This window comes from Girardinichthys multiradiatus, chromosome 24 (assembly GCF_021462225.1).
Source record: "Girardinichthys multiradiatus isolate DD_20200921_A chromosome 24, DD_fGirMul_XY1, whole genome shotgun sequence".
NCBI classification, from domain to species: domain Eukaryota; kingdom Metazoa; phylum Chordata; class Actinopteri; order Cyprinodontiformes; family Goodeidae; genus Girardinichthys; species Girardinichthys multiradiatus.
Window position 1 is genome coordinate 23092532 of NC_061816.1, and position 22989 is coordinate 23115520.

The 22989-nt window shown below is 39.6% G+C and overlaps 1 protein-coding gene across 1 annotated transcript in view; it reads right to left on the reverse strand.

The window, feature by feature from the left end:
* Window positions 1–22989, reverse strand: part of filip1l (filamin A interacting protein 1-like) — a 105429-nt gene that overhangs the window by 66083 nt on the left and 16357 nt on the right. Inside the window, exons 2-4 of the mRNA XM_047355428.1 lie at window positions 3883–4202; window positions 1747–1920; window positions 1448–1626 (exon numbers count right to left, since the gene is read on the reverse strand). Coding sequence (XP_047211384.1) covers window positions 1448–1626; window positions 1747–1920; window positions 3883–4197 — 668 coding nt within the window. The 5' untranslated portion in view covers window positions 4198–4202. The remainder of the gene's footprint in view (window positions 1–1447; window positions 1627–1746; window positions 1921–3882; window positions 4203–22989) is intronic.

Here is a 22989-nt window from a genome sequence, read left to right on the forward strand (position 1 = left end):
TCTAGAAGCTTAATTTTGAGCTGCTTTTTCCATTCCAATAGCAGTTTGTTTTTGGGAAAGCTGACCTGTTGGAGCACCTAACTGTGCCCCTGTTTCCATCATCTGAATGTTGATTTGTGGTGAAGTTGAATAATCTGTAGGCAGTCCTCCATCTATATTATTACAAAGACACCAGTGCACTCATCATGATTCTACCTACTCTATGCTTGACAGATGATACTGAATTCTTGGGTTTGAAGCCTCATATTAGCTCCTCTTAAGATTCTTATTGTCATTGTAGCCAGATAGCATTTCAAGCCATATATTTTTCAGCCTCCTTCTTGTTTGGCAACATTAAACAGATTTTGTTGATCAGTGTGACAATTTGCGATATTATAACTTCTGCCGCCAGCTAAAACTGATGTAAAGCTACCTAACGATGTAGATGAAGCTACCAAGAGGAGAACAAATCATCCCCAGGGGTGAATACATGAACATGGTTTGCATTTTTGCACAAAACCACAAATGCAAACCAGATTGGATGATGAATGCCTAAAATAACTGACATTAACCTTTTAAACTAACCAGAAAGTTCATCTCCAGAGCAATCAAGCTTTACCGTGGTCTCACGGGAAGTAAAGGAAACTGGATTATAAAATTGCAAGATCAACCAGCCTCACTATATTGTTATTATCTCAGTTAGTTTGGAAAGTTGCGTCATGGCCCATTAAAAAACCGCAGATTTAGCAATTTCATCCTCAACTGTCCTTCACCCTGAGCTGCTGCTGCCTCTGAGCTTCACTGATGCGGACATGCCGGTTTTTGTTTTCCAAGAAGTCTGGTAATTCACTCTGCTTCTGAAATATTCACAGTGCCACTATAAAGCAGAGCTGTAAATGTAAAACCTAGTTGTATATTTAAGCTTTAGACCTAAATTATCTATAAAACAAATCTGCAGCCTTCCACCCTCACAGACTGGCGCATCTCCAGAAACAACTTTTGCCTCAGGTTTATTCAATAAAAGGTAAAAGACCTGCGCCCAGTCATGGCAATGGGCAGTAATGGTTTTTAAAGGGGATTTCCCTTGTTTTTTCTTAACAAAATACATTGGTTTAATGTGGACAATGTATCAGGTCACAAGGATTGTGATGACAAATGATGCATTCAAATCTTAAGAGCGTTGGAAAGGTTTTATCTCAAGTTTACACCTAAAGGCCATGGTGTCAGTCAGAATGCTAAAAACAACATAAAGATAGTCATACCACAGCAACAGTGAGCCACTTAGAGGCGACAGATACTGCTTTAGAAAAAAAATATGCTTCAACTATAATTGTGGCTTCAGTTGGATGCCAAACCTGAAGGCTACATTCAGTCTTTGCATGGTTCAGCATTGGTGGTCAGGCTTTTTATATCCAACTCTTCACATGCAACCGCCTATGAAATTACTACAAAGAAGTTTGTCACTGACCTCTCACGCTCCTGCTCCAGCAGGTTGGTGAACTCATCGCTCTTCCTCATGAACTCTCCGTGGTTCCTCTTCTCATCCTCCAGCTTATACAGAGCCTGCTTGTGTGCCTGCTCCACCATCAGCAACTGCTCCAGCATCCGCCGATGGGTCCCCCTCTGCTTCTCCACTAACTTATCCAGCTGTGTCATGAGCACACAAAGAACATCTTGGTCATATGTTTCTCCAACCATTTGACAGTTATTTGGTAGCCATTATTGTTGGTTTGTTGGTTAAGATGTTTGACTAAGAACTGCCATTACCTCTACCATCGGTTTCTCGTAGATGTCTTCCTGGAAGACATCAGACTTTCCCTGGATGGCGTCTCTCTGCAGGGCCTGTAGGACTTTCTGGGGTGTGACAAACCCATATTTGGCTTCCAACAGCGCTAAGTCAATTTTCTCTGCCTTCAGTACTGTGATCACCTCATCCCTGGCCTGTGATCGGAGTAGAAAGTGATTGTGGTCACTGTGATTGACCTTTGCCATGCAGCATGAAACTTCAGCAGATTTACAACAACCAACAAGAGAAGTACCAGTTTACATATGCTCATTATGGGCACAAATCATATATAAATTTGGGTATTTTAATGATGCAATTGATGAGCTCTATTTCATGGGTGGAATGGTTATATACAAATAACTTTAATGATTTCTAAAAGCAACAACTGGGTGTACAAATTATAATTTTGATGGACTTTCTCAAGTCCAAGCAGAGTTCTCAAATATTTGTATACATATACAGGGATTGGACAATGAAACTGAAATACCTGTCATTTTAGTGTGGGAGGTTTCATGGTTAAATTGGACCAGCCTGGTAGCCAGTCTTCATTGATTGTACATTGCACCAGTAAGAGCAGAGTGTGAAGGTTCCATTAGCAGGGTAAGAGCACAGTTTTGCTCAAAATATTGAAATGCACACAACATTATGGGTGACATACCAGAGTTCAAAAGAGGACAAATTGTTGGTGCACGTCTTGCTGGCGCATCTGTGACCAAGACAGCAAGTCTTTGTGATGTATCAAGAGCCACGGTATCCAGGGTAATGTCAGCATACCACCAAGAAGGACGAACCACATCCAACAGGATTAACTGTGGACGCAAGAGGAAGCTGTCTGAAAGGGATGTTCAGGGGTACTAACCCGGATTGTATTAAAAAAAACATAAAACCACGGCTGCCCAAATCACGGCAGAATTAAATGTGCACCTCAACTCTCCTGTTTCCACCAGAACTGTCCGTCGGGAGCTCCACAGGGTCAATATACACGGCCGGGCTGCTATAGCCAAACCTTTGGTCACTCATGCCAATGCCAAACGTCGGTTTCAATGGTGCAAGGAGCGCAAATCTTGGGCTGTGGACAATGTGAAACATGTATTGTTCTCTGATGAGTCCACCTTTACTGTTTTCCCCACATCCGGGAGAGTTACGGTGTGGAGAAGCCCCAAAGAAGCATACCACCCAGACTGTTGCATGCCCAGAGTGAAGCATGGGGGTGGATCAGTGATGGTTTGGGCTGCCATATCATAGCATTCCCTTGGCCCAATACTTGTGCTAGATGGTCCCATCACTGCCAAGGACTACCGAACCATTCTTGAGGACCATGTGCATCCAATGGTTCAAACATTGTATCCTGAAGGCGGTGCCGTGTATCAGGATGACAATGCACCAATACACACAGCAAGACTGGTGAAAGATTGGTTTGATGAACATGAAAGTGAAGTTGAACATCTCCCATGGCCTGCACAGTCACCAGATCTAAATATTATTGAGCCACTTTGGGGTGTTTTGGAGGAGCGAGTCAAGAAACGTTTTCCTCCACCAGTATCACGTAGTGACCTGGCCACTATCCTGCAAGAAGAATGGCTTAAAATCCCTCTGACCACTGTGCAGGACTGTTATATCTCATTCCCAAAACGAATTGACGCTGTATTGGCCGCAAAAGGAGGCCCTACACCATACTAATAAATTATTGTGGTCTAAAACCAGGTGTTTCAGTTTCATTGTCTAACCCCTGTATGTACATGTGTACATATATATATATGTATATATATATATATATATATATATATATATATACACTAACTGCGCTGTTAGTTGCAATGTCTATATATATACACTGCAACTAACAGCGTTTTATTTGAGTTGGAAGGTTTGCAGCAGGTGCTTCTGTCTTCTGTCTCATAATAGGCTCTTTATATCTCTACTGAAACCTGCAAGCAAATTGTTGGATCTGAGGCTGGAATGACAGGAAGTAGGTTCAGCTGTTAGCCGCCTGTAACCACTGCCCACTAAGCCAGCATGTTTGACTCCTATATCCATGTCCGACTGGGGTCAGTGCCATGTCTGCAGGACGCTTGGCTTAATATGAACTGGCCAATTACTTGCACAGTTTGAATTACCTGTAGCTCTCCTTCCAGCAAGCTCAGGAGAAAGACCAGGTCATCCCTGGAAAGGTCCCTGCCCTTCTCCCGTCGACTGCCCTTCGCAGCACTGCTGCTGTTGGTTCTTCCACCAGCGCTGCTGCTGTTTTTAGCTATTTTGTGATTCCACTCAATGGTGGCAGTGTCATCCGGTGGCTCTCGGCGTCGACTGCGACGTTCTGCTCTTCCAGAGGGCTCATCTCGCTCTGAAGATCGCTTCCGTGTGTCCATGTTATGCTGCTGTGCCTGTTTGACCTTTGCTACGTCCTCTAGACTGTTGCTGCGGGAGCGCATGTTACCTGTAGATGAACACCAAATTTAAAGATCAAACTGCTGCTCCATGCACTGTCTGTGACCAGTTACCTGTTACTTATACTTAAATAACCAACAATGGAGACAAAATGGGAAATTAAAATGAGGTGAAATACTTACGATCCAATTACTAAAAGGCTCAATGTGTGTTATGATCCATTTTTAGATGATATCTAACACCAATTTGAACTATTTTAACAGTCTTTCAGTCTTCCCATTATTCCTGAAACATTCCATGTGCCACTTCATGCCAATGTTTTCCTTATACTCTAATAATTTTATTTGAATTATGCATTATTTCAGGAATTTATTAGTTAATTTCTAGTCATTTAAACACTAAAGAGACGTGCTAACTAGATCTTCACAGTTTTATTACTGAGATCTACTGTTTTATTGTTACTGAACATGTGGGGAGAAATGGCCAAACCCCAGATGAGTAGAAAATCAGATGCTGGGTGAAAGTGATAGGAGTGACCTGTACCAACATGCCTGAAAGGCCACTCACACAGCAATAAGCTGCTCCAAAAGCAAGACAAAAAGCCACAGTAGAGTCAGCAAAACATGAGACAGTAAGTCAAAGCTTGGGCACAAATAGGTCTTTCAACTGCATTATGCCCCACAGCATACCACCAGGTTAGCTACAAAGTGGCTAAAGGACAGCAAGGTCAGTGTTTTGGAGTGACCATCAAAAGCCCTGAAATCAGTCCCATAGAAAAATTATGGACAAAGGTGTAAATGTTTTTATCAGCAAGGTGGCCCACAAGCCTGACCTAGTTACACCAATTCTGGAGGAATGGGCCAAAATTCCAGGAAGATATTGTGAGAAGCTGGTGGAAGAAAAAAATGAAAGTCACACAGTTTAAAATACATTTCTAACAAAAACTGAGAAATGTGTGTAGATTTAGATGCAGATTTAATGTCAGACAGTGAGAAACGAAATGTTTATGCCTTTTAATTCACTGTGTGGACATTTTAATATATAGATTTAGAAAAAAGGTGCTTTAGCTCTCCAATTATAGGCAGGGTGATGGAGCTAGTCACTAAAAGGGTTAACATCAGTGTAGATGTTTTATGGGCTATAAATAAAAACTCATTGGAGTGTTTTTCTGTTTGGAGAGCACAGAAACAACTGACTGCAATAAATCGGGCCGAGGCAAACAGATAAATTCTGTAAGCTCGGCTCTCACAGGGAAAAGAAACTGTAAGCTGCTTTGCCAGGTCATTTATTACTCGCTCAACGTTCACACTAAGCTAAGGTAAACATCTCCAAAAGATAGAGTGAAACAAAAGCATGCTGAGACTCATTTCTGCAGGAAATAATCTGCCTGATAGCATTACATCACCATCATAACCATCATCTATCAGACAATATAAAATGGTTTCCAAATCTCTGATTAATATATAACCTGGAAAGATAGTCATGCAATAAAAATAAAGACAAGTAGGCCATCGTTGCACTCTGTTTGGCCATTTTTCTAATAATTAGCTGCCTAAGAGAAGAAATTTAATGGAACAGCAAATAATTTTAGTTAGTTTGCTTGAAACGGTCTAATTGGCACATAGAAGCAACATGTTGGAGACCTGAACGGTGAATGTCCAGCCTCTGTGTGAGGCCCTTTGACAGTTTAGAGGCAAGAAAGATGGCTGGCTGATTGCATTGTGCACACTCTCGGCGAGGCGCCACATGATTCAGGGCTGAGGTAATTCCCTGCTGTCCAAGACGGGCTCCGATTTGGATTACTCAGAGATCTGGGCTACAGACAATACAGAGACTGCTCAGCATATGTGTGTATGTCTGAGGATGCTGTACAATTTGTCCTGAGAGTCATCGGAGTCATCCGTGACATGTTGTAAACCTATGATGCAACAAACAAGCAGATGTTCACCTCGACACAAAGGTACCTTTAATGGTACTGAGCGAGAGCATGCATATTTAAGCCGAAACCCTGCAACAAATCAATGGTCACAGATGTGTGATGCAGGCCCACTGGGGTTCCTACATGTTTAAGTATCACATATCTGTAAAATCTCCAAGATGGATCAGAAATGCATCACATAGCTCATAAAAAGGTTCACAGAGGGGACGTGGAGATTGCCACAAATTCGTCCCACGCTGTTGTGGAGGGATCTCAACTAAACGGCTTTTGAGCTCAGCGTCGTATTTCTGCTGTGTTATGTTATGGTCCTGATTTTTGTGATCATTATTATTATTACTTTTAGGGCGACTTGGAAGAAATCTGACGGAACCAGGAACACCAGCCAGCTGTGCTGATTTGTATTCCTGGAAAAAAACTCCAAAAATAATTTGAGGAACTCTTGTCTCACTTTGTCATTGTCGAAGATAATGTGATTTTCTTCAGAGACTTTCCCTTTGAAGATTTGGAAAAAAGTAGACATCTAAATTACACATAATACACCCACTGTATTAGATTACCAACATTAACACACAGCGATTACAGATATTTTCATCCAAAACCTGAGAGAAACTGATCAGCTGTTAATTCTGATCAGGCTGAGTTTGACTAGATGCTATTTGATGTGATCAAACCATATGTTGTTACTTTTTAAGAAATTGTATCATCTGTTAGCAATTTTGCACCAACAGACTCCAAATCTAAATAATTGAGAGGTGCAAAATGTGAAAGGAACTAAATGAAGGTACTGATGAGGTATAAAAAGATCCTGTTTAGAGATGTCTGCCAGAACTTCCTCTTTATGATTAGATGGGAAACACTACGTGTTTGTGTTTACATATGTTTCGGCCACATTGTTACTGTTATGAGATTAGAGGGTGTGTGAATATTAACCATGAGAACATGGTTAATTAGCTACCATCTGTGGAAAGACCTGCAACACCCAAAACATTATCTTTTAATCTGTACTCCCAGACTTCCTGTTTCCCAGTGATATAAATATGACTTAGACACAGAGGCCAATTCCTCTCAGTCTCGCTTCAAAATAAGAAAAACAAGAGAACATAGTAAGTGCTGATCTTCATTAGTCAGCAAATGGCGACAAGAAAGTAGCTACTTGAATAAACCTTCTTATATGGAAAGTCAGAACAATATTTAAAAAGTTTAAAATAACTTGAACTGGAACAAACACAACTGAATGAGGAACCAAGATGATGTTGCCACCATGGACATTGAATTAAATGGTAAGGAAAAGTTCACTACAACTAAATGCTCACTACATGCTAACTGGTTGGTTAGCAATTATATAAATTTAAAAAAAAGCCATCACAAACATAAATGTCTGGAATTTGTTAAGCTCTGCTGGATCCTTGAGCTTTAGTCAGATATAACTACCATGTGTGGTAACAAACCCAACTGATTGGTCTGGTGTAAAAAAGAATGAACGTGTGGAGAAGCTATTAATTGCCAACTATAAAGTACGGTGGAGGATATGTGATACTGTGGGTCTGATTCTCCTCTAAAGACCCTGGGAACTGTTTTAGAGTGCACAACTTCCTGAACTCTTTGAAATACTAGGATAACTGAAAATGACTCATCATTGGGTTTTTATCATTGGATGAGAGATGAATTGTCTTTGGGCAGCAAGACAAGATGTCCAGTTGCCTTCAGTTCAAGTGCTTAGGATCGGCCTGTTCTGAATCACTGAAATCTACGGCAACATTTCACCAGATAAAACCTTTTCCCATTGTCAGTTCTGTCCACTGACCTAAATCCTGCAGAAAACCTGTTATGTGGACTTCAAAAGAAATTTGGGTGAGCTAGAGAAATTGTGCAAAGAGGAATGAATGGAAAGTCCTCTCTTTATATGCCCCAACTTTGTGAAATGAGCCAAAAGAGGGTGGAACAAACTTCTAATAGCAGTGATACCATAAAGTGTGTCACTGTGTTTAAATTAAATGTTGTTTTTTTTTTTTTTTTTTGTATATTTCCACTAACAATATGCTACTCCAATAAAATATGAAGTTATTTTACTGCTTCAGATCTCTACCTTGCCAATTCCGATACTTATGGATGGCACTGTGAGATGACTTACAGCAATTTGTCTGGCTGTTTTAAATGTATCTTACTGTCAGAGACCCGATTTCTGTCTGTCTCTATGACAAATAATGTTTTGATTTCTCAGAAAGCTTCCCATTCATCAAAAACCTTATTAAACATGCATTCCAGTTGAAGTCCCGGCGTTACACAGATGTCAAACTACAGTAATCCTGTTCGTACCTTTTCTTGTAATAATTATTTATCATGGTTTCCAACTCAGGTCCTTACAATAATGGCATGAATTAGTGTGTGACTTGTATAAAACTGCCAAAGATGACTTAACTGAGCTTTCTCTTGTCACAAATCCCTTCCAACCAGTTTTGAGCACCTAGAATAAACTCTGCTTGTGTTTTATTATGAGGAGGAATCTGTGCCAAAAGGTGATGTTATGAAGAACAGGTACTCTGATCTTACGCAACAGACTTGGCTGCTCGTTTTATGAAAACAGAACGATGAAAAGAATCTGTCAAGCAAAACCATGATTAAACACAAAGGTAGAATTAATATAAATGGGTGATTGAGTTGCACAACTGGCAGTCAGAACAAAAAAGTTCAAGACCTCTACCAGCTGGTCATGTTTGAAAAGAACATCACTTTGACCTGTCATTTTTAGATTCCACTTCTCACTTTTATTACTTCTTTTTGTTGCTGTTTTGCTTCTTACAAACTACTATTTTTAAACTAAAGCAATAAAAACGACATGTCAACTTTAGAAAAACATTGTGGCTTGTGTTAAAACATAGACTCTAATGACAGCTTTCAGCAATCATTTTCATTTTTTGTGTGGACACACAAACCACATGTCCTGCTAAAGCACATACCATTGAAAGCCATGATTTGCAGCACAATATAAAGATTTAGTCAAAAACAGAAAACCCTACTGCACCAAAGTCAGAGCTGGAAAAAGGAATATTGTCTAAATGCAATCATTTAGACAATATGGATTCTATGGGCCAAGGAAAGATTTATGCACGTATCATTTTTGATTTCATTTGTAGTCCAATGTTCATTTTGGAGCAGATTTGGTTGCATGCAGTTTATAAGGAAAGCAATGGAAAAAAAATAAAATAAAATACATAGCACTGCCTCCCAGCTGCAAATGTTTTGAGTCACCACTTATTTATTTTATTTTATTGTATTCTTTTAAAGTTGGTCTTGATCAATAGTTTCAGTGCTTTTTAATCATGAAGCTATGGTTATGTCACAAATTTCCCCTAACGGTCGCCTCTATCCACACTCTGCCTGCACTCTCATCTTCACCTCTATTCCATAACACCCGTTACTTTGGACCCCTGGTACTTAAAAGCATCCATCTTCATTATATCTACTGCTTGCTTTGCTTTTGTTAATCCTGTCTCCCCTTAATCCTACTCAGTTTGGTTCCTCTTCTCCCCTGTCTGGGCTCTCTTTCTGTGGCCTCGCCAGTCTCACTGCAGAGCACAATGTCGTCTGCGAAACATTGTGGTCTACAGGGGCACCCTTCTGACCTCACATGTCAATCTGTGTATTGCCATTGCAAACAAGAAGGGACTCACAGTGGACCACTGAGGTAATCCAAGTCTCAACTGTGTCACACATCCCTCACACCTCACTGCTGTCTAACCGTTCTTCTATTTGTCCAACAACAACATAATTTTCTGCCACTCCTGACTCACTCACCTCACTTCCTCTGTTGGAACCCAATCAACTGATTTCTCCAGAGCCACGAAGTTCAGCAAAACCCCTTCTGACCTACGGTACACCTCTCAATCAAAGCCTTCAAAATGTTCCATCTGTGGTATTTTTTCTCAGAATGAATTCAAATTGTTGCTTCATATCTATCATCTTCTTAACCTAGTTTCCTTTTTTTCTGTTTCTTCATGGTATATAGCTCATCATCTTTATCCATGAATACTTGTATACATGTATATATCACCAAAAATCTGCACACCAACTTTGTTTTTAAAACAGGGTACCAGTACACTTTCTCTAGTAACATTACACTAATAAGGATGGTGGTTTAAAGGTCAAGTCCCCTGCATCTGTAATCACTCTTACCTGCTGCACATCCTCAAGCTTTCTGTCTTGCCATTCTGTACAATTCCTTTTCCCCTTCCTTTGTGTCCAAACACAGATAAAACATGCGATCACCTTCTTCCTTTGCTTTGCCAACATCTCTCTTTTATGCGCACCCGGTCTCCTGACAATGCCATCTAATTCATCCTCCTTGCTGTCCTATTTATTCTTTGCTAGCCTCTTCTTTTAAACACATTTGTTCACTCATTAATTCTACCACTAGTTCCTTTTGTCTTGTTTTCTATGTTCAAAAGCTACATCACACAATTACAAAATGGACTACAGAAGTCAAATAATACACCATACAAAGACACATGCCAAGTCAAACCCAACATAGTGCTTATTTTCCTATAAATACGTTTTAGGTTGTTCATCATAATTTGCTGTTATAGGGGTGAAACTGTTTTACTGGACACTGTAATAACATTTCAATAGTTAGTAATACTGTTTTAAAATTAATTTTAAATCTTCATTTGTGCAAAAAATTAAATTCAGTCACATGAAAGAAAAAGGACACCCTATCCCACCCTGTGTTTCTCTAAGATATTTAGCAATACCGAAAATACAATTTCCTAGGCTAATACCGTCACATCATTAGAACATCATTACTCAACATTTTAAACAACTACGTCTAATGCTTGGCCTGATGTGCTCCTCACTGTAGAAGTCAGCGTGAACACCATTGTAGGAGTCTAAGAGCTTTTAAAGGCCTTCTGTGAGAAGATTGTACCAGCTTGTGAGTCCAGAAAAGGATTTAAAGAGTTTAAAATCAGTCATTCCACTGTATGGAAAATAGCCTACAGGTGGAGGGAATTTTAAACAATTGCCAAAATTCCTATGTCTGACCATGCACCCAAGTTCACTCTCAAAGCAGACCACAAGGATGCTAAAAGAAGTCTCCAACAACCCTTAACAACCTACAGCAGGCCTTTGCTTCTATTGCTATGAAGGTCCATGCCTGTACTATCAGACTGAGACTGCACAGGTTTCACTTTCATGGGAGGTGTGCAAGGAAAAAAAAAGAAGTTCTGGAAGAATGTTCTGTTGAAAGATAATTCTAAAACTGTATCATGTTGACTCGAGAACAGCAAATGTTTTTGCAAAAGCCAAATACAGCATTCTAAAAAAAGAACCTTTCGTCAATTGCTTGGCATAGGGCCAGAATTGTCATGATTTGGGGGCGTTTTGCTGCAGCAGGACCTGGTCACCTCTCCCTAAATAATATGACATATCAGAGGTTGCATTAGTAAAATGCATGAAAATGAAAGCTGAAACAGAACTGAACCCTGGACCAAAACATACCATTAAATCCATTAAAAATGAGCTGTGCATGCAAGCAACCCCTCTAGCATCTCCCAGCTGACAAATCTTCCTCAGATAGCTACAAGAAGTATTTCACTAAGGTTATTTCAGCCAGCTAATGGGGAGTGGGTCTTAACTTTCTCCTGAACCAGAAAACATACTTTTGTTTATATCTTTAGAAACAGCTTATATTTTGTGGTTTATGTGTAATTAAATCTGTTTTTACCCACAAGATAACACGATGAGACGAGACATTAATACATGTTCTCCAGAAAAAGCTAAATATTTAATGGATGTCTATTTTTCGTCACTGTGACAGAATGAAATTATGAAGAATGCTACAACTAGTGTGAGTAGCAGTACTGATAAATCGATTAATGCTTCCTGCAGAACCTCAACAACTAATCACAACATGTTCATATCATCACATCTGTGCATTATATCATGAGTACATAAGTGTTTGAAGCTAAAGTCATGTATCAACACTGCCATACACAAAGGCAGACAGCTTTTTGTTATTGTAAAAATTTGATATTAATAAAAACATATTTGCTATTTGTTCATAAGCACTGTTTCCTAGTCTCTCTCCTCCCTAAGGTCCTTCCGTTACCTTGTCCTCACATTAAGCATTTAAATGACGTCCGAAGCCAAAAGCAAATCTGTTACTGGAAACATTTGGCATTTTGGCTCATCTAGCGGAGACCACCAAGGTTTCTCCAGCAAGCTAGCAGGTCAAATAGCTCATTCCTTCAAATGGTTTTTACACAGAGAGCTCACTGAGCCAGCCTGCAGACTAGCAAAACCCTTATAAAGTCTTATTAGAATAACCATCAAGTATTTTTATCACACATCTGAGCTCTTCTACAAGCACTCAAGCTTGTTATTTGGGAGATTTTCTGTAACTGCAGGGACTTGCAACCTAAACCTGCACCACACCCGATCGCCCACAGAAAAGTCTTTCCCAGATGTCACCTGACCTATGTTAGCTTTACATCAAGTAAACCAATAAGTTATCCCTAATGATCTGAGCCCGTTCACTGCTTGCTGTTCTTAAAAGGTGTGCCACTCATTCCTCTCCATATGCACAAATACAAACAGCAGCTTTGCAGGGCTGGCGGGCAGAGATGCAAAGAACATATGCATGCATGTACACACCCATGGCTTTACAGAGGCAACTCAAATTAGAGAAAATTCCTGTGGTCTGACATCATGCTGCTGTCAATATGATTGAGGGGAAGAGAAACACAGATCAAAGAGAGTCAGGGAAAGGGAAGAGAAGGGAGGGAAAGATGCAGGAGACGCATTCTATCCTCAGGAGGATCATATGGGATTCTGCAGCTTTGTACACAAAGCGCTGACTAAATCAGCACTTATAATAATATCGAGATGACTTTGGTGTTTGAGTCCACAGATGAGGAAAAAGTGCTTTCAGGTGGCTGGAATAGGTTCTGCAATGTTTTTTCACCTTTTAGGAATTCCAGTGGATCCAGTCAGATATGCAAAGCATTTCCAAAACCAGGCTTTTTAACTTCACATTCCTGATTAATAAGACTCAAAAGACCCTTCATCTAATTTAAAATTATTCAAAGACCACACATTAACATTTTAGACTGATAAATGTTTATACGTTCTGCCATTTTTCTCTAATTTCAAACATCTATTCTTTTTTTTTTATCTCTTGGTCTCCAGTGTATGTATTCACTTAGTTTGAAATCCATTAATCAAAAACCTGTTTCCTAAATATTGCTGGAGGAAAAATGCCAAAGCATTTTCATTTTCCTCCACGCACATTAATATTCAGTCATTGATAATGTGTTCTCATGAATGCAAAGCAAAGCGCTGAGAGAGGAAGAGCAAGATTAGGATTGGAGTACGTTCATTTTAATGTCAGTGGCGATTAAACCACAAATGCATTTGGAGCCAACAAAGGTCATAAAGCCGGAGACAAGAAATCCCAGCTTTTCCTCTTGGCTCAGTTTTTGGACCTTATTTCAGAACTGTATGGGGACATTGTCCTTGCAACCAGTGTGCTGCTCTGGGTGCCACTGGATGTTGAAAGCTATCTCCAGTGTTTTTTTCCACAATTTATGGTTCAAGAGCTTTTCCTTTGCTTGATTGGGAACATTTTAAGACTTTTCTGGATGTATTCAATTTGCCCTGCCAACATTTTGTTCAAGTAGGTGCAATGGTTAATAAGTGTTTATTCTTTGGATGTGGCCGAAGCAATGCTACTTGCGTTCCAGAGTTGTTCTTCAATGGTTGCTTGCTGTTATTGGTAATTTGGTCTTGTAGAGAGTCTCCAAGAAACTGATGGAGACAGATGCAACATTAGAGTAAGGAAGAAATGCATATTTATCCAAGAGAAGATATTGGGATTTTTCCTTCACGCCAGACATTGGAGAGGCAGGAATGCACAAGCTGTGGACCTTAATCAGCAATGGAACTCCACTGCAATATTTAAAGGCCTCAAACAGCTTCACTGCTTCCCCAGACTCCACATTCATAGAACTTTGGACAACTGATCAGCGCTCCGGTCCTGTTTGTCCTTAGCTCAGATAAGATGCTTCTGTCATCATATCTGGTTGAGACGTAGCTTAACAAATAAATAAAAATGTGAAATCCATGTTCTGGTGTGTAATGGCTGTTGAAGCAGTGACCCCAGAGCCAGTCCATACCTTGTCTAATAATACCTCAATCCCTAGAAAGGGCTTTGTCTCACAATTCTCTCCAGGCACCAGTTTTCCACATTCCTTGTGCATGTTTTTCACCACAGTTTTTTTCTTCCTATCAACTTTCCATTTACATACATGTGTACACCTTTCTGTGAACAGCCAGCTTCTTTGTTTGTTGTTCTTATGTAATATAATTTTTTTTCGGAAACTGAACTATGGATTTGCTTTGGCTGTGAGCCAAAATCATCCAAACTAACAGTGATGCACACCTAAAATCGCCCTGTGTGGAATACATCTATTTATGAGTGGTAGTTCTTAAATTGAATTGCTGACATAAATTAACTTTTTGACGATATTCTAATTTATTGAGATTCACCTCTACATAACTAGTTTGTCTGAAACTTAACTCAGATGTACTGTGTAAATGGCAGCAGGATGAGATTTTAACATGAAATAAATCTGCATAGTGACAGTGTTACATGAATACTGTGGAAAGGAATTGGTCTTTTCAACAGTAGTTTTTAGTGTACAGCGTGGAAAGATCTGCAGAGCTTAGAAGAATGACTGTACAGAGCAGCACCCTGGGCCGGAGGGGTTTCCGCCAAGGAGCCAAAAGAAACCAGTGAAATGTTTACAAACAGTTCTGGTTGCCCTAGCGACGGGTAGCGATCAGCTCTCAGGGCTTGAGAGTGAATGAGGTGCCATAAATCGGTCAGAGATGTTTCCTGCAAGAATTAGTGCTGTTGGATCGTAAAGCAACAGGAGAAGCAGATTGGGAATCCTTTCAGTACTGAGGTCGACTGCAGCTTAGACTGAAACTCCGGTTTGACTGCAGGAATACACCAACAGAGATATTCTTGCTAATGTGAAGGAACGCTGGTATTTAAAGCTGAATGATGCAGGATTTAACGGTGCCTTGTAGTTAAAATGTCACTAATGCATTTCTTTTTCTGCAACATGGTGGAATTAAAGGAAAAAATAGGCTTAACAAGAATTAACAACTTCAGCTTTACTTTACAATCAAAAATCTGACTCTGATAGATATAAAAGAGGCACTTCAGTCTGATAAAACATCAAGAGGTCCACCAACTGGAAAGAGTGCTGATGATCGTAGATAACATTGACTGGGAACATCTGTGCAGCCGCTTTTAGCAAATATCGTCTAAGTCATCTGTTTACAGTTTGGACCTTTCATCACCTCTATTGAGTAATGAAAACAAACAGTAGTGAAGCTTTTTTTTCTCAGCAGGGGGCGCTATGACACCATTAAAGTAGAACTCCTCAAAGCCTCACATTCCAATTTCTAATCTTTCTTTTAGCTCAGGAAAAAAAAGGTTTAATTGCATAAGAAGACAAAAAAATCATCCTTATTTTATTCATTACGGAAAATGTATAAAACAAAAACAAAAAACGTGTTTTTTAGCTGAGGAAAAGTTAGCACGCCCTTCTGCTTAGTGTTACCCACTCTGGCTGAAATAACTTCAGTAAGACAAGTCTCTAAGATTGGCCAGTCCTTGGTGGATTTATTACAACATTTTGGGTCATTGTCATGTTGCAGAGTCCAGTTCTGCTTCAGCTTTTCTTTTTTTTTTACATTTGGACTAACATTTCCCTCTGATACACGGCAGAATTCGTGGCAGATTTTATGATGGTGAGTTGGAATGAGGTTCTTTTGGTTTATCCCAGACATGTCCTCTTTTCTGGTGATAATTCAGTTTTAGACACATCTATCTAAAGAAAATTAATTTTGAAGTCCTGGTCTTTGTCTAAACACTTTGGCAAACATCAGTCTGGCCTTCATGTTTTTCTTAAGGAGCAATGTGTCCACCATGCTCACCTCCCAGGAAACTAAAATCTGCGCAGTCTCTTTCTGATTGTAGAGGCGTGCACTTTTATATCAACACTTGCAGGAACCTGCAGGAGGTCCTGTGATGACAGTTGAGATTTTTTTATGACTTCTCTCAGGATCTATTTTCAGGATGAGCTTGATTGGACAACCAGACCTGGGAACGTTGACAACTAATCTTCCATATAGTGAAAGAGTTGGTTTGAAAAGTTTGGAAGCCTCTTTAAATCTCTTACTGAGGTCCTGAGGAACCTCGTAGGATCTTTGTTTTTTTTTTTTTTTTTTACTGTTCATTGTCACTTCAGCAGATAGGAGCACAGAAAACTACATGTCTGAGGTTTAACCATCTTCAAAAAGCTGAGTATCTACTGTATGTTCCAATTAGGTGCTTCTGATGTGTTACTCCTATATGTAAATGGGAATAAATGTAAGGGTGTCTTCATTTATTCCCTAATTTTTACCTCCAGTTAGAAAGTTATGTTTTTGTTGGTGTTTGTCTGTCTGTTTGCAAACTATCTCAAAAAGTTATGAACGGATTTGGATGAAATTTTCAGACAAGGTGCGTATTAGAATAACAGATTTCATTGTGGTGGTGTGGCAGAGCACCATCTGAATCTAGGATTTTTTTTTTAAAGAATTCCTTCATTGCCAGACTATGGTTGGACAACTTGGAATTCCCACAGTTTGTTACCCTGTCAGAAGCTGACATACAGAGGCCAGGATTAGGGTTAGGGCTAACCGTAACCCACAGTAGCAACAGTAGCCAGAAGTATAGCCAATCAGGTTAGAAAAGCTGACATGCATTAATGACCCTATTGCCTTTTCAGAATAAAAACAAAAATTAAATTAAATATGTTAAAATATATTAGGAAAAAGACTGAGAATTTCACTGGTTGTCCTTACTTTTGTATCTTGTCTGACGTTATTTCAACCTGGAAAGACTCACAAAGAGAAGACAGGGATGCAATTAGAAAAGTTTATTAGGGAATGTTTATTTCTTTGGCGCTCAGACCACAGTGGAAGACGTGAATGCTGAGAATGACATGCGCTTGAATTAACATCTTAGGGTTAGATTTAGAGATGTCTTCCCCCCTGGTATCCGATCCTGGTGGTGGAGTGGAGGCCTGAGGACATATGGAAGGAGTTTGGAAGGCAAATGGTGGAGATGGGGTGAAGGAGGGTCAAAGTTCAGCTGCAGAAGCCTTGAAGGATGATTGGAGAAATGCAGACTTGACGCTGATTGGTGGAGCAGAGCCGCGTAGAGGAGTAATTAAACGAAGCTGGAGGTGATGGTGAGTCTTCCATATTGAATTTTGTATAAACTCCATAAAACACACGTATTTGTTCTCTTTCTGGGATAGGTCTTGAATCCATGCTTTTGAACTTACAGGTACATCTAAATATAATTTGGATAATGCGTAAAAGTGCAATATTTTTTGTCAGTCATCTCAGAAAATGAAACTCGTGTTATACAGTACAGACCAAAAGTTTGGACACACCTTCTCATTCAAAGAGTTTTCTTTATTTTCATGAATATGAATATTGTAGCTTCACACTGAAGGCATCAAAACTATGAATTAACACATGTGGAATCATATACTGAACAAAAAAGTGTGAAACAACTGAAAATATGTCTTATATTCTAGGTTCTTCAAAGTAGCCACCTTTTGCTTTGATTACTGCTCCACACACTCTTGGCATTCTGTTGATGAGCTTCAAGTGGTAGTCACCTGAAATGGTTTTCCAACAGTCTTGTAGGAGTTCCCAGAGATGCTTAGCACTTGTTGGCCCTTTTGCCTTCACTCTGCGGTCCAGCTCACCCCAAACCATCTCGATTGGGTTCAGGTCCAGTGACTGTGGAGGCCAGGTCATCTGGCGCAGCACCCCATCACTCTCCTTCTTGGTCAAATAGCCCTTACACAGCCTGGAGGTGTGTTTGGGGTCATTGTCCTGTTGAAAAATAAATGATGGTCCAACTAAACGCAAACCAGATGGAATAGCATGCCACTGCAAGATGCTGTGGTTGCCATGCTGGTTCAGTATGGCTTCAATTTTGAATAAATCCCCAACAGTGTCACCAGCAAAGCACACCGACACCATCACACCTCCTCCTCCATGCTTCACGGTGGGAACCAGGCATGTAGAGTCCATCTGTTCACCTCTTCTGCGCCGCACAAAGACACGGTGGTTGGAACCAAAGATCTCAAACTTGGACTCATCAGACCAAAGCACAGATTTCCACTGGTCTGATGTCCATTCCTTGTGTTCTTTAGCCCAAACAAGTCTCTTCTGCTTGTTGCCTGTCCTCAGCAATGGTTTCCTAGCAGCTATTTTCCATGAAGGTCCGATTCACACAGTCTCCTCTTAACAGTTGTTCTAGAGATGTGTCTGCTGCTAGAACTCTGTGTGGCATTGACCTTTTCTCTAATCTGAGCAGATGTTAACCTGCGATTTTGGAGGCTGGTGACTCGGATGAACTTATCGTCCGCAGCAGAGTTGACACTTGGTCTTCCTTTCCTGGGGCGGTCCTCATGTGAGCCAGTTTCTTTGTAGTGCTTGATGGTTTTTGCGACTGCACTTGGGGACACTTTCAAAGTTTTCCCAATTGTTCGGACTGACTGACCATAATTTCTTAAACTAATGATGGCCACTCATTTTTCTTTACTTAACTGCTTTTTTCTTGCCATAATACAAATTCTAACAGTCTATTCAGTAGGACTTTCAGCTGTGACAACTCCTGGTTTAACTTATCATTGTACCTTTAGATTAACACCCTTGTGACATCATGGCTTGTTCCTAATTCTGCGTTTTTATACTAAAGCCTTGTATCCTAACTGTATATTAAGAATGTTTTTCATCTCTCTTTCCAGTACTTCCACATTTACATGAGGTTAACTGGTGAGACAAAGACATATAGAAGATCATATGATTTATCTGACCTTCTAAGCAGCATTAGGAACACAATGTTTTTTTAATTACACCTGTCATGCTGTTTTAATTCCAACATCATGCACATGCTGGTACTCCTAAACGGCCTGCTATATTTAATATTCTGTATCAGCTTTCTTTTTTTGGCTGACTGCTTCATGCTCACTGTCATCAGACCGTGGACCGTGATGTGGGTTCTGTGGATTAGGAGACTGCAGGCTGATGTGGACTGAGCCTGCTGGAAAGTGCAGGGAGGTAGCAGTTTCAGCTGACAGAGAACACAGCAGTTTTGGGTTCGTTTATTTCAGTGAAAGGCTGGATTGTGTTCAGACAGTAGCGCAGATCAGTTCGCCGTGGAGTTTTAGTAGTTTTAGAACCTGTAGTTTAAGAGGTTTTCGTTTAGTCTTGTTCTCATGAACCCTCCTAATCATTATTAAAAACATTTGCCACGGAAATCGACTCCAGCGTTTGTCCACATAAGGTGCTTTCCAACTACAAAGATGTTATTAAAGCTCTTTAAGCCTTTCATTCAATTCCAAACATTTGTTTTCTATACAACAGGATAAGTGACCATTGCAGTTTTCCAGAGTTGATATATTCCTTGCACAATTGGAAATCAAGAAAACATTGAAGGAGTGCCTTATCCAAATGTAAAGTGAGAAAGTATTTGTATCTTACAGATGTCTTCTGTTTTTGCATTTTTGTCACTCTTAAATGTTGCAGATCATTACAAAGATTTGAATATAAACCAGAGATAATTGGACTAAATACAAAAAGCAGTTTTCAAATGATAATTTTACTTATTAAAAGTTATCAAAAACAACCTAGTCCTATGTGAAAAGAAACCACATTTTTTGGAGGTTTTTGGAAAGCTGATTTTAATTTCACTAACCACAGCCAGGCATAAAGAATCAAAAACTCCATAAAACCTGTCTGACAACATCAAATAGGATGAAAGATCTCAAAAAGCGACACAACATGTCTCAATCTACAGCAATCCCTCAATAAATGAAAAAAAGTAATTTAAACCTATTAGCAAAAGTGTGGACCAATGAGAGATGGAGGCAGGTAATCAGAGGAAACGTGTAATAGGTGCGGACCAGGCTGCACGGAGGCTGAGGGAATGTGTCAGGTAAAACTAATGAGCAGGAGGAAAGCAGGGACATGAGGAACTGAGCAAAAACTAGACTGAATAACAAAACCAAGGGGAACAGATCTACAGGAAAATGTAAACAAACATATGAATACAAGAACCCAGAATGAATAGCTAGTAAACTAACAAAAAACCCAAAATCGCAGATCCTGACATACATATCTTATGAGGGTAAGTAAGGAAACTGTATAACCAATCTTTCTTACAGGTGGGCTATAAAAAGATATGCACTGGTGTCTGAAAAGGTCTATCACATTAAAACATACTGTAATCTAGGGATGTATAGGTATAAAAAATACCCAGATGATACTGATATCCAGTCTGGCCCACAAACTAAAAAGACTAATTATAAATGTGAAAATTCTACCTGATGATCTGACACAATTGAACAAAAGCTCCAAGTGATCCTGACTGAAGCGGTATGTGTAGGCATAACGCTGAACTTGGAGCAGGTCAGGAATCACCCTCAACAGTTGATGACAAAAGTTGATAACAACGCTGATGACTGGCAGATACCTTAAAAAAAAAACATTTTATCAAAAAGATTAAGGCAAAACAAGACACCTCCAGAGCACCTAGCAATTGTAGTTATTTAAAGACATTAACTGTCTTTTATACAAATATTCAACATGAAACACAACAAATGGTGAAAGAGATAGGTGCAGCAATGCATGTTTTGCTCTAATACAGTCCCTGATTGCTTAATGCACTACAAATCTACTGGGTGCAAAATAACTGCGTGTTTCTTGAGAGAAGAAATCAGTGTGAGAATTAGTGTCCTTGAAATAAATTATTTATGTGCAGGACGGTAAAGCAACTAAGAGCTGAACAAGGAGAGCTTGAAAACAAGAACATGCCATACATATATACATATACCATTTTAGACCTCTATGAGCTGAAAAAGACTGAACACAAAAAGGTTCCAAAATACACGGACATAAGCAAGAAGAAACAGTGCAATACAAGATATGCTCCTTATAGCAAGAGGGACTCATTTTACCTCCTGCCTCTGGTTTTGCACACAGCACTATCACATAATATATTGATCATAACATCTGCGATTTCCTATTATTCCCATTGGCTCATATTCCAGCCTAGTGTGGAGAGACCCATCCAATGTGGCAGCGACTACAGCATGTAATATGCATGTAATGTAATAATGTATATAATGTCTATGGTTGACTCCCCCTTGTGGTCTGGCGCATTTCGTTTTGTAGGGGGAACTTGTAGCTTTACGCGATTCCACCTGTTGGCCACCGTGAGGAATACTCTGATTGGATGAAAAATACCTGTTTGTGAGTGGCTAATGGTTTGGTTCATTTGCATATGTTTTGTCAAATTGTGAGCACAGAGACTGAGTCAACTGGAGCAGGAGAGTATGGCAAGCCAAAAGGGTCAAAAATCATCCGTATATTAACGCGTTGTTCGAATCCGTAAATAGCAGGATGCGCCATTTTTTAAGTGCAAACGCGTTGCTTATCAGAACGTGTGGTAGCGTAAATAACACGCGCAAGAGTAGTATTAGGTAAAATTCCTTAAAATCTAGTGGCTGAGCAATAATAGGACAGCCTCTTGATGATAAAATATGTATAAAAATATATATAAATGTATATACATATAAAATATATATATATATATATGCATAAAACGCCACCACACGTTATTTACACGATCGCATGTTTTTACAGCACCGCGTGTTCTGACTCGCCATGCATTTGCACGTAAAAAATGGTGCATCACGTTATTTACAGATTAGAACAACTCATTACTATACAATGATTTTTGACCCTTTTGGCTTGCCATATTTGTCGGGGGATAAGTGCGTGCCAGAACACAGTGTGAGATTTAAACACACACACCACAAATTGTTGTTTGCTCACATAGATTTATGTGCTCACATCAGTCTCACTGCGCGCTCGGGTTGGTGGCACAAGTATTACGCCATACCTGTTTAAAGTAAAATAAACATACCTTCTGAACGTGTAAGATTTGAATCCCTGTAAAAATGTCCATACTTATTGTGCTTACATAATTTATTGAGTGTTGGGAAAATATTAAAAAACAACTTGTCCTCTTTAAAATTCTGCTAGATTTGAGACAATTTTTTATCACTAATGTATAAAATTTGAGAATATTATTCTCAAAGTTGCTGACCTTAATTGAGATTTATATAGGATGCGATTTTTATTTTATTCAAGCCGGCTGATCTAAACATCAAAGTTCCCCTTGATCAAGCAACATTTCAAAAATATGTAGATCTCTTTCCAGTTCTAAAATCAGATCCCCCATCCTCCCTTCTCCCTTTGCACAACCACCGAGGGTCCCAAGTGCCCAGCAGCACAGAGCACCTCCAGACAGATCTGATGGTAGGGAGGTGTGAATAGCTGAAATGGTTAGCCACTACAAGAGCCACCACGAAAGAAGATGGATCGCCGACAGGGTTGCGCAAGCCTAAAGCCTTGATATCTTAAGCCTCACTGCTCTGTGCCACATATCCTACTCCAAATCATGCTCATCTGTAAATCAGGTTCTAAAACTTCAATATGTGTTAATAAATAATGTAAATTCAAACACAGTAGGTCTTTGAAATAAAAATCTGAAGAAATCAATTCAATTCAGTTTTATTTATATACCGCCAATTCACAACACATGTTGTCTCAAGGCTCTTCACAACAGTCAGGAACACACATTCCAATTAATCCTAACCATTGAACAGTGCAGTCGGAGTTAGCTTTTTATTCAAATTGGATAAAACGTTTTTCTATCTAAGGAAACCCAGCAGATTGCATCCAGTCAGTGACTTGC